The sequence below is a fragment of the Sceloporus undulatus genome, chromosome 1 (assembly GCF_019175285.1).
Source record: "Sceloporus undulatus isolate JIND9_A2432 ecotype Alabama chromosome 1, SceUnd_v1.1, whole genome shotgun sequence".
Classification (NCBI taxonomy): Eukaryota; Metazoa; Chordata; class Lepidosauria; order Squamata; family Phrynosomatidae; genus Sceloporus; species Sceloporus undulatus.
The window spans coordinates 170069353-170083845 of NC_056522.1; the positions used below are offsets into that span (position 1 = coordinate 170069353).

Genomic DNA, 14493 nt, shown 5'->3' on the forward strand with positions numbered 1-14493 from the left:
TTTTAAAATGGAGCCGCGGCAGAGCCGCGGCTTTTCCCCATTAGCGCCTATGGGGATTCGGCTAACGAAAAACTTCCGGGTTACGAAAATGGCGCCGGAACGAATTAATTTCGTAACCCGGGGGACGAGTGTAATGTCAATAGCAGGGATGAGGACTTGCATACCTCTAGGTACTGTTGGACTGCATTTGCCATAATTCCCCAGTATTGGGTATGTTAGTTAGGATTGATGGGAGCTGGAGTCAAACAGTACCTAGAAGGCCAGGTATTCTCTATCCCTGGACTAGAAATTAATCTTTTGTCATTGCTGTCTACCTTATACCTTCTTCAGTGAAGAGAGATACAAAGAACAAATTCAGCTTCTCTGCAATCTCCTTTAGTACTTCCTTGTCATCCAACTATCCTACTGCTCCTTGGTTTCTTTTTTCTGAAAACCTTAATCCAGTTTTTGGTCCCAATTAAAGTGGCGGGTTACAGACCACCCGTTTGGGATGGTCTGCACCCACCCCTTTCCCCGGTGTATTGGGGCCTCAGTGGTTAGACCAGCAGCCGCTGAGGCCCCAATCCGCCACTTTCCGGGCTGCGGGGAAGCGGCAAAAGGCCGCTTCCCCGCAGCCTGGAAAGGGGTGTCCTTGGGGCTTCAAGCCTCAAGGACACCCCGTGGCAGCGGGGAGGAGGAGAAAGGGGCCACTCGGCCCCTTTCTCCTTTGCACTGCTGGGCGCAGCCGTGTGAAGGCTGCGCCCAGGGGCGCAAACCAGGAAGGAGCTCCGAAACAGAGCTCCTTCCTGCTCCGCGCTAAGGGCGCACTAAGCGCCCTGGCGTGGAGCGATGAGGTCACGGCCGCGCCGCCCCGTATAGAGGCGGCACAGTCATGACGTCGTCATGGCGGCGGCCGTGTGGAACGGCTGCCACCATTTTGTGCGCGCAGAGCGCACACTAGGGTTAGGGAAGTGCGGAAGCACCGCCCCTTCCTAACCCTAGTACGCGCTCTGCGCGTACTATATGGCCCATCTATAATGGGCCAGTAGGTCCTTTGAATCATATGTGAGTTGCCTTGACTCAGTGGTTCTGTTCCAGGTAGGACAAATAATTGAATTTAGACTGATGTGAATTGTTTGGTTGATCTAAAATATTATTCACAGTATGCAATATTTTTTTTGCTTTCCTTGTTTGCTGACACTTCCTTTGTACAAGTTTGTGTTTCTCTTCTGTATTCAAGAAAGACTTCTTTTCTCTAATAACTACATTGACAGTTCTTGTTAACCAGACTAGTAACCTCTTGGACATGCACTATAAATACTAACTGAATATCTGTTCTTGTGATTTTGGAGGACACCCCCCACCCCGGTGGCACGAATCCCTCTGCTATGGCTCCTGAAGCTGATGGTTTTCACTAATCCCTCCATTGGGGGCTTCCATTTATCCCTACTTCTCCCGCCAACGTGTGGACTTCCTTCTGTCCCACTATCAACTTTGGGGACATCTTAGATGCTGTCATGGTTCCTGCATGAGACATTCTTTATCTTATCTCTCCACCAAACACCATAACCCTATATTAACTTCTGCTACCACAAACATTACTCCCCAAAACTTCACTTTGACAAACTCTATAGCCTTCTCCACCATCTGTCATACCAGCCTTAAAAAAACAACCCACTGAGACATTCTACTAATCACCACTCACTCCTAGCATTCTATTCTCTCAGCCCCTCTCCTAACAGATCCTTACCCTATAACATCTACTATTCATTACCTACGTAACTATATTTTGCCTTATTTAATAAATGCAACAGCATTCCCTCCCTAGTCCATAGCAAAACACACACACACACGGCTTTCTGAAAGGTTTGACCCTCTGGACTTTCTTCTAGCTTCCTTCTACTAGTTGGATCATTTTTAGAAGACTCCTGTTTTGAAGTCCAGAGTGACATTGTTAGACCTGCTTGATAATTTTCCATATACACTTGTCCCTCCATGTTCGCTAGGATTAGGGACAGAAGACCCCTGTGAATATGGATAAACCGCAAATAACAAAAACACCATGTTTTTACTGAGAGGACACCTCTCTAGGAATCTCTAGGTCCTCCAGTGCAACTCGGTGGTTGATGTCCGACAGACACCGACCACAGAACTGCCCTGAAGGAGCTACAAAGGCCTAGTAGAGAATTATCTCTAGGAATCTCTAGGGCTTTCAGTGCAACTTTTAGTTAAAGTTGACCATAGAGTTGCGCTGGAGAACCTAGATATTCCTAGAGAGAACATATGAATCAAATCCGTGAATAATCAAATTCGCAAATATCAAAGCCGCAAATATGGAGGGATGACTCTGTGTGTGTGTGTGTGTGTGTGTGTGTATAAACAAACTGAGTTTAATACTATTATGATGACTAATTGCAGTAGACTTACTTGCATGTGATATTATGAGGACCACTACTCCTGCCAAGCATTCTAAACTTTTTAGAATAAAAATATATATATTATTTAGAATATTTATAGAACAGCAGTAAAAAAATTTTTTTAATTTATATACTATACAACCTAGATTGTCCCAGATTTAATCCTGTTACACTATATCATGATTCATCATAACATCACATCATAGTTCACATATAATGAAGATGAATGAGTACCTTTACCCATAGAACATTACAGTAGGTCCCTATCTTAGGAATCATGATTGTATGACAGAAGCCATTTACCCCTCAGCTAGGAGAAAGACATTCACTTGGACTTTGTTTATTTTAATATGTATCAATCATCTTTTGATTTAAAAATTACCCATAAAATGATAATCTTATTAAAAAGTGGGAGCTATTTGTTATGGAACAATATATTTCAAAATTAAATTGCAACAATACTTTTTCTGTGTGTGCCTGTTACGTTTTTTTATCCTGTCATTGCTATTGTTGATTTATTTGTTGTTTGAGTGCATGTGTATACACATACCATATATACTTGACTATAGGTCGCTCTCATGTATAAGTCGAGGGCAGGTTTTGGGGGCAAAATGATGGATTTTGATATGACCCATGGATAAGTCGAGAGTAAGACAGGGTCCAAAGGATCCAAAGGATGAAGTAAAGGAAAACAATGCCAGAGCGTACAAAATGACAGGAGGCATAACTGCTTGTGTTCACATTGAAGGATGGATGGATGAAGCGGGGGGGGGGCAGTGCTTTCAGGATAGATTATACTCTTGTCTTTCACCAGGGGATGGTTTCTATTTTTATGAGAGTTAAGGTACAGTACTTACACTGACCTGCGGATAAGCCGACTCAGACTTTTTGGGTCAATTTTTTGATTAAAATTTCTAGATCTATACATGAGTACATACGGTATATATAGAGAGAAATTATGATTGAATTATATTGAAAATAAATCAATTAAAAATTCTAAAAAGCTTAGAGTACTTAGGAGTAGTGGCAATGGACATAAGACAATGTGGGAATATAGTTGAATAAACTGGACTGAGTCACTGCAGCGATATTAAATTCCATTTAAGTAGAGGAGAGAATTGCCAACCAAAGGTGTCACACATGTATTTAAAAAACTATTTCTATGTATGTTGTGTGCTGGGAAACCTCAGGACCTGTAGGGGCTGCTGCATGGAAAACTTTGTCCTGTTTAGAGGCAAAGCTGTTGCTCAGTGATTTGGGGCCAGAATTGTTGCACCATTTCCAAGGATGTAGACCAGAATGTGGAGTTGTTGCTTAGCCTATGCTTGTGTGACTGTAAAATGATGGTACATTTGTTTTTGGCTGGTTAATAGGTGGTGCAGTATATATCAAAGTTCTTTATATAATGAAATAATGTTAAATGATTAAATGAAGATTTGTTAAACTGAAATTTATGTTCCTCTTTTTCTAGATTTTCAGTGGAAGTCCAGGTTTGCTTAATAGCTATGTGTTTCAAATTGAGCAGCGAAGGAACTTGTCACTGCATGAATATCTGAGTATGGATCTACTGAAAGAAGCCGGGATTTCTGTTCCATATGGATTAGTTGCAAAGACACCAGAGGAAGCTTACAGTATTGCAAAACAAATAGGTATAACATTGAAGTTGTTTTGTAATTTCCCAGCAGAGAGGGTCCTGTCCTCCTGTAATCTGGGTTTAGCTCCTCCTATTTGCTCCTGTAGGCAGGGACAATAAACAAAAGACCGGCCCCTATATAGGGAGGAGCTAGCCCCCCTGAGCCTCAGTCTTGTTCCTGCCTAAGCTCCTAGCAGGATGTTCTCTTCGAGCCAGCGAAGTTTTTTCCTTTCCTCGAAAGCGGTTTGAGATTTTCTTGGCCTTCCCTTCTTCTCCTCTCTCCTGCCTTCCCCCCCTTCCTTGGTGGTGGCTATGGCAGAGGACCCTGAGAGCATGGGTGAAGGGCCATCCTTAACCCAGGCTTCCCTAGCTCAGGGTCTGCCAGCTCAACAGAGGGAGCTGGCTTCAGAGGGAGACCCATTGGGATGTGTTTGCTGTTGCTCTGCAGCTTCTTTACTACAGCCTTGGAAGCATGAAGAAGACTTAAAATGGCAAATGCTCCCAGGATTGGAGAAAGGTCTTGGCTTTGCCAATGACTCTCCCTCTCCTCCAAAGCTGCCCCCTTTCATGGTGGGAGCACAGGAGATCTCTGCAAACAGCATTGCAGCACATGGGAGCCGTGGGAAGAGATGGTGAGGGGTTTCCCCTCCATGTCTCTGTTTTTCCACATCACCTCTGCCCAGCCTGTTTAAGGCCAGGGATCAGTGAGGAAACTGGCCAGAAGTCATGGAAACTTCCCTCCTCAGCATCTCTGCCCAGCCAGAGTTCAGAGGACAGGCCAGCCAAAGCCATGGCAAAGGATTTCTCTGCACCACCTCTGCCCAGCCTGTTTAAGGCCAGGGATCAGTGAGGAAACTGGCCGGAAGTTATGGAAACTTCCCTTCTCAACATCCCTGCTCAGCCCATTGGGGCCAGAGTTCAGAGGACAGGCCAGCCAAAAGCCATGGCAAGGGATTTCTCTGCATCACCTCTGCACAGCCTGAAACAGGGCCAACGTCGGAGAGGCAAGCCAGCCAAAAGACACAGGAGAAGGGTGAGTACCAGGGGCCCTCTCTCTCCAGCCACCAAATAACCTTTGCCAAATCTAATGCCCTCTCTCGTGGCAGGCATTGCCATGAGGCCTCTGCCATGGCCATTGCAGGCACTATGCCTAGCATAAGGTTTGGGACTCTGCCAGGAGGGCAGATGGGGGCATAAACCCTTGGTCTCCCCCTTCCTTCCCATCTCTGGCCCCAATGGCACCCAGGACCCCATAGGTGTAGGGGATCCTTTGCAGACTGGGAAACACATGGTGGTGTTGTCAGGGCTCCTGCACTTTCCTTTTGAATTCTTATAATGAGATGGTGTGTAAGGAGGCAGAGGACTCCTCCTCTATGTGGTACAGCCGCATGGCTGTAAAGGAAGCTGGACTTGGCCCAGCAGGAGCTGAAGCTTCCAACTCTAAAATGGTCTTTTTTGGCTGCCACAGAGCATCCCACAAAAAGCACAAAACGGCTTCATGTCCACCCCAGAGAGAGCATGGCCTCTGCCACCCACTTCTAAACAGAGGCTGAAGGGCCATCTATCAGGAATGCTTTGACTGAGAGTTCCTGCATGGCAGAATGGGGTTGGACTGGATGGCCCTTGGGATCTCTTCCTACCCAAAGATTCGTTGAGAGACCACATGGATACAAATCCTCCTGTGTTCCCTCCCCAAAAATTACAACAACAAAAAGGGGTAAACCATTTGTGGATATCATGGGTGGAGAGTTCCCTTCACCCCCAATTGTGTTTGGCTGCCCCAAACCATGTCGCTCTTGAGAGAAAAGCTTGAGCGCTTGGCCTCTCTTTTCCATCAGAGATTATCCTTTCTCAGGACACAGACTTACCTCAGGTAAATGTAGAGCCATGTCCCACAGCAGTCCCTCTGCCCTTCCCAGCTACCTATGCAAGTGGGAGGGAGTTGAGGATCAAGCTAGCTTCTATCATGCAGCCAGGTTACTATAAAGCCTGCCTGAAATTAAAAGGGCTAAGCTGTAAACCCCAGCCTGAAGTTGGGGCTGTTTTAAACATAAATAAAACAAAATGCCCTGTGAGTATCAGGGCTACACTACAGGCCATATCCAGCTATCTACCCATGATTAGCAATGGTCTTCAGTCACTGCTAACTTAAGAGCAGTTTCCTCAGTGCTTGGAATAAGCCACTGCCCAGGCAGCCTCCCTTGATGGGGCAAATAAAGGAGGGGAGAGCCCCCACATCAACAGGGCTGTGGGCTCAGATTTACAAGAGATACTGGTTATCCTTTCTGGTGTTCATTTTATTACTGTTAGCCCATGAGGTTTTTTCCAGGCCAGAAAAGATGCCTAGAAACTAATTCTTCAAGGGAGGGGCTAGCCATAAAAGCCACATGATGACTTTTTCTTGCCTCCTCATGGGCCTCCATCACTGTCGCCATTAGGTCCAGAGCCTTTTTTGCCTTAGGTGGAACAGCCAAAGACATAGGATGAGCACATGGTTCTACCTCCTTTGTGCAAACTGTTATCAGCCATAGCACTTCTCATTAAGAGCATAAGCTTTAACAATACAGATTTATTTAAATGCTAATAAACAGGGTGACTCAAGCAAGGAGAAGGTCTCTGGTCACTCAACAGACCTCTAATGCTTACATGCATTGAGGATCTTTGGTAAAAACATCTCATATGAGGTGATAGATATATTGGATTAAGGTGACCAACCAAACTCCATTTTAGTGGCAAAAGGATTATGTTCCTGTTGTAAAACACAGTGAACCTCAGTCAGCTAGCCTCAAAAGATGTGGCTCCCCTTGCCTTCCCTTCTTTCTTGGAGAGATGTCTGTTAAAGGGAAGAAACTAAAAAACAACAACACAGTTTCTTCCATGAGATGGTTCTCACTAATACAGGGGGTTAAGAAAAATTCTTATCAAAAACAAACAGACAGACTCCTCTCCATGGGGGGAGAAACTCCCCTTCCTCCATGAGTGTTTTAAAACAATATAATCAGGTTTCTCTACTAAGGGGTTGCTTCAAATCCCATTCAGACATCCTACCGAGCCCTGAGAGGTCTGCCACAAAAATCACAATTACCTCTTACCTTGTCTAGATTGTTAAATTTTAAGTAAGAATGCCTGCTGATGGGCTTGCCATTCAACTGCTGCCTGGCTTGGAAAGCCTATTGTAACAGGATCTATCATGCATATGATGAATTGGGCTCAAGGCCATGAAGGTTCATGCTGCTAATCTCTTTTCTTTAGTGGTCTCAGGGTGCTGCAAGATTCCTTTGCATATTGTTGGGCATGCTTTGATTGTGATTTCCTGCATGGCAGGGGGTTGGACTTGATGGCCCTTGTGGTCTCATCTAACTCCATGATTCTATGATTTTATGGTTATAAGGTTAGCTGCTGTGTGGGTGAGTGTCTTATCCCTGATTGGGTTTTCATGGCATGGTCTGGTCCAAACAACACCATTGTTTACTACCTTTTGGGGCTGGAAAAACCGACTTCCTAGTGCCTATGCCTTGTTTTCTGCTAGCAAAAACGTTCAGATTTAATATACCATACAGCTCCACATAGAGACTTACACCAGCCACCTATATGCCCACAGCTTATATATATATATGTGTGTGTGTGTGTGTGTGTGTGTATATATATATATTCCAAAAAACAAACAAAACAAAAATACAACACAGCAAACTATGATTTTACTATTTTATATAGGAGACTCCGTTTTACTATGCGATTATATTTTATGTGCCTTGAGCTTCCATGGATTTGGTATCCATGCAAAGTCCTAAATCCAACTCCATATCGAGAGCCCACTATACTATTTTAAATTTAGGTTTGTGTTCCTTTGACAGATCCCTTTTGTGGAGAAAATTCTCTCCTCGAAATTAGATACCAGAGGGCTATCCTTGCCAAGCCCCCTGTTCCCATTTCATGACTCCTTAATCAGCAGTTCATTTAGCCGCGAGACCCCTCAGCCTTCATACAGGTTGATGATAGTCTGCTACATGGAATTGGGGTGATTTTTGAAGTCTCTAGACAAGTTCATCCTCAAAAGAAATCAGACTTAATTCTGACCACATGCCGTTAACACAGTGCCTCCACGCTTCTGCATGGACTCACCAATGTCTGCGAGATAAAGGTTAATCCAGTGTCTTCTTTGCCTAACCATGGGATTAGTCTTATTTTACACAGGTTCACAGATGTTCCAGTAAAGAACTGCACATTGTTTTGAAATTTTAATTGGAGGTCAGACATTAACATTCCTCTTTCAGAGTGGTAAGTCTTAATTACTACAAATGAAATCACCTTAATATCACCTTCATTGCTATAACCAGTTGACAAGGTGATCAGTGATAGGCTGGAAGCTGCCATAGGTCCAGATTAGATCAGGTTCTATTCTGATTGATCACATAATCCACTGCTTAGGCAAGTTCTCATCAACTGCTTCAGGTTTTCAGTGGCTGACCTGCTATAGTCCATCCAAGATGACATTAAGAAGGGACTTGACCCAACATGGTTATAAGGCAGGTGTCTGCCATCACGTCGTTTCTGCTCCATACGAGAGCAGCTAGAATGGCAGCCATCCTCACATTAAGAGGCTGTTGAGGGGAGTTTTCCAACAGGGCCTGCCCACCAGACATCGTTTTCTATCTTGGGATGTGAACACAGTCTTAAAGGCTCTGATGGTTGGGCCGATCAGGTTCCTTTGAGAGGCCTTCCTCAAACACCTCTCCCTCAAGGTCATCTTCCTCACAGCCATTCCCTCCACCAGACGGGTGTCAGAGTTGGGGCCCTGTTGGTACGTAAAGACTTCTGTATTTTTAGGCCTGTCTCAGTGTGCCTTCGTCCAGACCCTACCTTTGTGCCTAGGATCAACTCAGCCTTTCAGGTGTCACAGGACATTCTCCTGCCTTCATTCTGTCCCGATCCTAAGAAGGACTTGGAAAAGACCTGGCACACATTGGATGTGTGCAGAGCCCTCAAAATCTACATCAAGAGGACTTCAACCTTAAGGTCATCTGAGATGTTCTTTTCCTTTCGCCTGGGCTCTTTGGGGTGCAAGGTACCAGTCTCGACTCTGAGTAGGTGGATCAGGTCTTGTATTCAAAAGAGCTACTGAACTCTTGATCTCACTCCACCCGAGGGGTTGATGGTGCACTCAACCAGGAGTGCATCTACCTCTGCGGCCTTGACCACTAGCGCCTCCCTGTCAGATATTTGCAGGGTGGTCACATGGAAGTCGCCTTCGACCTTCATAAGACATTACAAACTGGACGTGTCTCAGTCCGCAGAGGCGTCATTTGAAAGGAGGTTCCTCCAACAGATTGTGTCGGGGGCCACAGTCTCCTAGCAGCACCTCCCTCCCAGTTCGAGAGGGCTTTTGTAAATCCCAGATTACAGGAGGACAGGACCCTCTCTGCTGGGAAAAGGAACGTTGGGTACTTACCGTGACACGTTCATTTCCTGCAGAGAAGGGTCCTGGCATCCTGCCCACCCGGGTGCTGCCTGCGGCCTCCGACCCTGCCTGCCTGTTGGTGGACCTGCCTTGTTCTTCTTCTTGTTGCTGGATTGGTTTTTCTGAGTTCTTGTTTGTTCTTAGACTAGTTTTTTCTAAGGTGTTCTAGTTAACCCTTAGCTGATGTTACTAAAGTTCAGTTCCTTGAGTACCTTACTAGTCGCTTGGCTTGTTATAGACTGAGGCTCAGGGGGGCTAGCTCCTCCCTATATAGGGGCCGGTCTTTTGTTTATTGTCCCTGCCTACAGGAGCAAATAGGAGGAGCTAAACCCAGATTACAGGATGCCAGGACCCTTCTCTGCAGGAAATGAACGTGTCACGGTAAGTACCCAACGTTCCTTTTTTCTGTGTCCTAACTATAAAGAGGATAGCTTTTGTTTGGAAAAGCAAATGCAACTTATTTTATTTTTAAAAGGGATTTTTAATGTTTGAAAAATTGCACCTTTTTTTCACCTATAATGAAGGTGAAAGTGCCATTGAGAGATTTGTCAACTGTGAAGTCTTTAAATATGTACTTAGATATTTTGTTACTGGTACTTTAAATAAAGACTGTGCTATGAATAGGTTCTGAAAGCTAATAATAAGATATCTTGTGATCTTGCTGTACAACTATCCTTCTTCCTACAACATTCCAGAAATACACAAAGGCATTGGAAACTGTTCAAAAAACTATTGTAATGTTACTCATGAATACATGTGAGAGCAAAATAAGCAAATACTTATGTCTCTTGTTCCAACCTGAGTGCTTAACAAAATATCCAGACATCTGTGTTTTATGATTTTTATGACCCTACTTCCATTCTCATGAGACTAAGGTTGGAAACACGCTGCAAAAATAAGCCAGTTTGAGGCCATTTTAACTGCCCTGGCCCAGTGCAAGTAAATCCTGGGAGTTGAAGTTTATTGTGGCACTAGAACTCTCTGACAGAGAAAGCTAAAAGTCTCACAAAACTATAGTTCTCAGAATTCCCTAGCATTGACCCAGGGCAGTTAAAGTGGTTTCGAACTGGGTTATTTCTGCAGTGTGTTTTGAACTAAGAAACCTTCAATTAAGTACAATTTCCTGTTACATACACCGTGGCTACCTAGATATGAACAGCCCAGTAACTTAGTATGAATCTGGTCTAATGTTGCATCTGAATGAGCAGTATTTTTGAGCACATCTTCATAGCCATGAACCTCTTCCTCCTCCTTAAAAAAAAAAAAAAAAAGAAGATGAAATTCACAGCTGAATTTTGCACTCTCTACCACCATCTGTGCTCTTCTGGAGTTCTACTGTGTTCTAGATATAGTTTTGTCTATTACACCAGGAATGCTTCCGAAGCTGAATATAGTGAATGAAAGATAGTGGGTGAAAAATTATTGAAAATTAAAACTCTGGATCTCAAAGATTTTGTGGATTCCATTTGAAAAATGACAAAAGATATGCCAGTGTCTACTGCAATAAATACATATTAAGGTGAAATGAATTAAATTAAACAACAAATTAACCCCAGTGTGTACACCTCTAATGTCCTCTTGGTATCCATGCCAAGTTTCAGGGTCCTGGGTTTCACAGTCTTGAAACTATGAAGACAGAGAAGACATAAAGAGACATCTTCTCTTTTATTTAAAGAGATAGCTGTGTTAGTCTGGATCAATATGCAAAAGGATCTCATAGCACCTTTGAGGCTAACTGAGGCCTGGAATAGATGGGCCAAAAGAAGCAGCTTCTGGCCATTTTGGAGGCAGGACATTCAAACAATACACACCTCCAATGTGACCCAAAGCCGGCTCCTGGCAGTGTGGGTTGGGTCCTGCAGCCATGGCCCAAGCAGGTTGTGCAGTTGCCACAGACCCAATCCATTTGCGGCCGGAGCGGACTCAAACCGCTCTTTCTTGCCTGTCTGCTCCAGCCCTGAGAGAAAGAAGTTAGTCAAATTAGCTTTCTTAGGCCTGTTACAGACTGCCAAAATAAAGCTGCTTCGGGTCTCTTTGGAGGTATGCTGGTTAAATGATGCATGCATCCTAAGAATCCGGAAGCTGCACCAAAAGCTGCACTCCAGTGCTTAGGAATGGAGTGTGGCTTTGGCGTGACCTCTGGACTCTTAGGACCAATGCATCATTTAAATAGCATACCTCCAAAGAGACCCGAAGCAGCTTTATTTTGGTAGTCTGTAACAGGCCTTAAAGTCTGCTTCATCAGATGCATAGAATCTACCTTTATAATTATGAATGAACAAGTTGCAATGTAAATAGCAATAGAAACGAAAACTTGTGGGTATGGTGATGAGGAGACAAATTAAGTTAAGTTTTAATTATGGTAGTAGGAGGACAAAGGCAGGAGGAAAGATATTGTTTAAAGCCAAGATGAGTAGATAACCATGTGAATGGTGGAGGGAGTTATTGGAATGTAGTGTGATCATGGCTGGAAACCAGAAAGGAGATGTGATAAACTAGGCAAGAGAGCTCTTATGAGGTTGGGGTGTTAACTAGGGTAATAATGTGTAGAGTGCACCAAAAAGCCATTGCCTCTGTTCCAGCCACTGTGGTGGATATATTCTAGCTCTGCTGTTTCATGTTGCTGTCTTCTTTTGTAGTTTTTTGTTGGTGTTCAGGGACTGCTATTCTGAGGTCTGAAGTGGAATATCCAGGAGGATTGAAGTGTTCTGCAACTGTTTTTTTTTTAATGTATTTGCATTCCTTATGCCTGTTTTATGTTCATTTATCCTCTTTTACAGAGATTGACCTGTTTGCCCAATGTAGAGTGCTGAAGGGCATTATTGACAGAGGATGCCATATATCACATATATCTCTAATATTGTAGGGGGTGTGATTAGGTATATGATGACATTTCCTGAACAGATGTATGGGCAGCGTTGGCATCTAGTTTACACATACAACCTGTTCATTCATAGCTATTAAGGTCTCTTCTTGGGCACTTTACTCCATGCATCTGACAAAATTCACTTAGCCTCTGAACTTCTTTTTCTGACCCTCAGAAGTGCTACAAGATCCCTTTGCATTCTTTCATTATTATAGATAAATGCCTTAGAGCTTTTTTGGTATATGTTTATGTTCATCCTACTGTTATACTTATGTTGCTGGATTTTTCCTGTTAATTTATTTACAATGTTAATCAGATTTTCTTTGAATTTGCACTGTACGGACTTGTTTTAACTATAGCTTGTGTATTCACACTCAGAAATTAAGCTATCCTCAGTTTGTGTGCCTTGCCCAAATTACCCTCTAGAAAACAGAAGTGAGAGGTAAGAGCAAGTAACTGAGTTTTGCTGGTTCTCTTCCAGAATATCCCCACAAACTCCTCAATCTGCCTGGCAATCAGCTTGTTTGTTCATTTTTCTCTTACATTTGCTAGTATGCATAACCTTGGAACTTAAACTAAATATGCCTTTTTCACAGATTAAAAGACTTCATGCAATGGTAAAAGAATATTTAATTTAAAAACTGTTCTTATCTATCCCCATTTTGTTCCAGGTACAAAAGACCTTGTTGTGAAGGCACAAGTTTTAGCTGGTGGTAGAGGAAAAGGAACCTTTGAAGGTGGCCTAAAAGGAGGAGTGAAAATAGTTTTTTCGTAAGTTGAACAAATGAACAAACTAAACATTAACTTATAAACTATGTACATTCACTAGAATTACTTCAGTGCATCTGTTGTTTTAGAATCCATAAACAGTCATTTGAAACATTAGTTTTAATTCTACCTTTACTTCATGTGTTTTGATTCCTTTTTTGATGTAAGAACTACTGGATAAGACTGAAGGGCCGTCTGGTCCATCACCCAATTTCCAAAGTGGTCAACCAGATCCCACTGGGAAGCCCTCAAACAGGACACAGATACAGGATCACACAAGCCACTTATATTCACTTGTATTCAGAGACCCAGTGCCTCTGATACCAAAGATAATATAAAATGATTGTGACTTTGTGTGTGTGTCACCCTCCATAATTATATAGTAGAATATGGTAGAATAACATTGATTTTCTGATCTAGTGTTTTTGTTGGTCCTGTCTTGAACACTGTTTTTATTTCAGTCCAGAAGAAGCAAGAGAGATTTCCTCCAGAATGATTGGGAAAAAACTGTATACTAAACAGACAGGAGAAAAGGGCAGGATATGCAATCAAGTATTTATTTGTGAGCGCAGATATCCTAGAAGAGAGTACTATTTTGCCATAACCATGGAACGATCATTTCAGGCAAGTATATCTGTCTTGCAGAAAAATGATTATCCAGCACATGGTTTTTAGTTTGGGTGAAAACATCACAGTGACAGTTTGCATTGGAAAGCATGTATCTTGTTTTCTCTTCTGGTTATAAAACATCAGCCAGGACATTACAGAAATCATTCTTTTTATATCAAACATTGCTTATGTCATTTACTACAGTATGATGCAATCAATTGTTTAATTGGATATAAGTATCATTAGACATATTATGATTTTCAAAGTGCCTTGTGACAACAGAAAATGCTCCTTCACATAAATATATGATTTACATAATATTGGCATCGGAATGGGGGTTTCTTAAGAGGGGTTGTATTTCCTGTAGTGGTCTTTATAAACAACTTTCAAATTGTTTCTTAACTCACATATTTATTATACAATCTGGGATTTGGCAAGAGAATTAATTAAGAGAAAAGGCAAGGAAACACCATGCAGGCATCAGTAGCAGATTTTTTTGTAATCCTCAACTTTGTAAGCATAACTGCAGAGCTTTGAGATCAACGCCTGAAAAAGAGAGAGAGAGAGAAGAGAGTGTGCTTCAGGAAAATAATTGGTATATGCAGTGATCTAATTCTTAAACCTTTATCACAGTTTGTAAACCCTGATTAAAAACCATTTGTTTTTAAAAGTGCATGACTAAGATTTTTAGAAATGTTACCAGTACTTAAAAAAGATCCATGTGACTTCCAATTTTTAAAAATGTATTTGTTCCACAACTTTC

At 42.7% G+C, this 14493-nt stretch overlaps 1 protein-coding gene and 1 long non-coding RNA gene across 2 annotated transcripts in view; one reads left to right on the plus strand and one right to left on the minus strand.

The window, feature by feature from the left end:
- The window catches only part of SUCLA2 (succinate-CoA ligase ADP-forming subunit beta), a 43442-nt gene that overhangs the window by 11569 nt on the left and 17380 nt on the right, over positions 1 to 14493 (plus strand). The window contains exons 2-4 of the mRNA XM_042471464.1: positions 3868 to 4045; positions 13025 to 13124; positions 13583 to 13745. Coding sequence (XP_042327398.1) covers positions 3868 to 4045; positions 13025 to 13124; positions 13583 to 13745 — 441 coding nt within the window. The remainder of the gene's footprint in view (positions 1 to 3867; positions 4046 to 13024; positions 13125 to 13582; positions 13746 to 14493) is intronic.
- Positions 13583 to 14493, minus strand: part of LOC121932731 — a 41437-nt gene continuing 40526 nt past the window's right edge. Inside the window, exon 3 of the long non-coding RNA XR_006104408.1 lies at positions 13583 to 14276. This is a non-coding gene — a long non-coding RNA (uncharacterized LOC121932731). The remainder of the gene's footprint in view (positions 14277 to 14493) is intronic.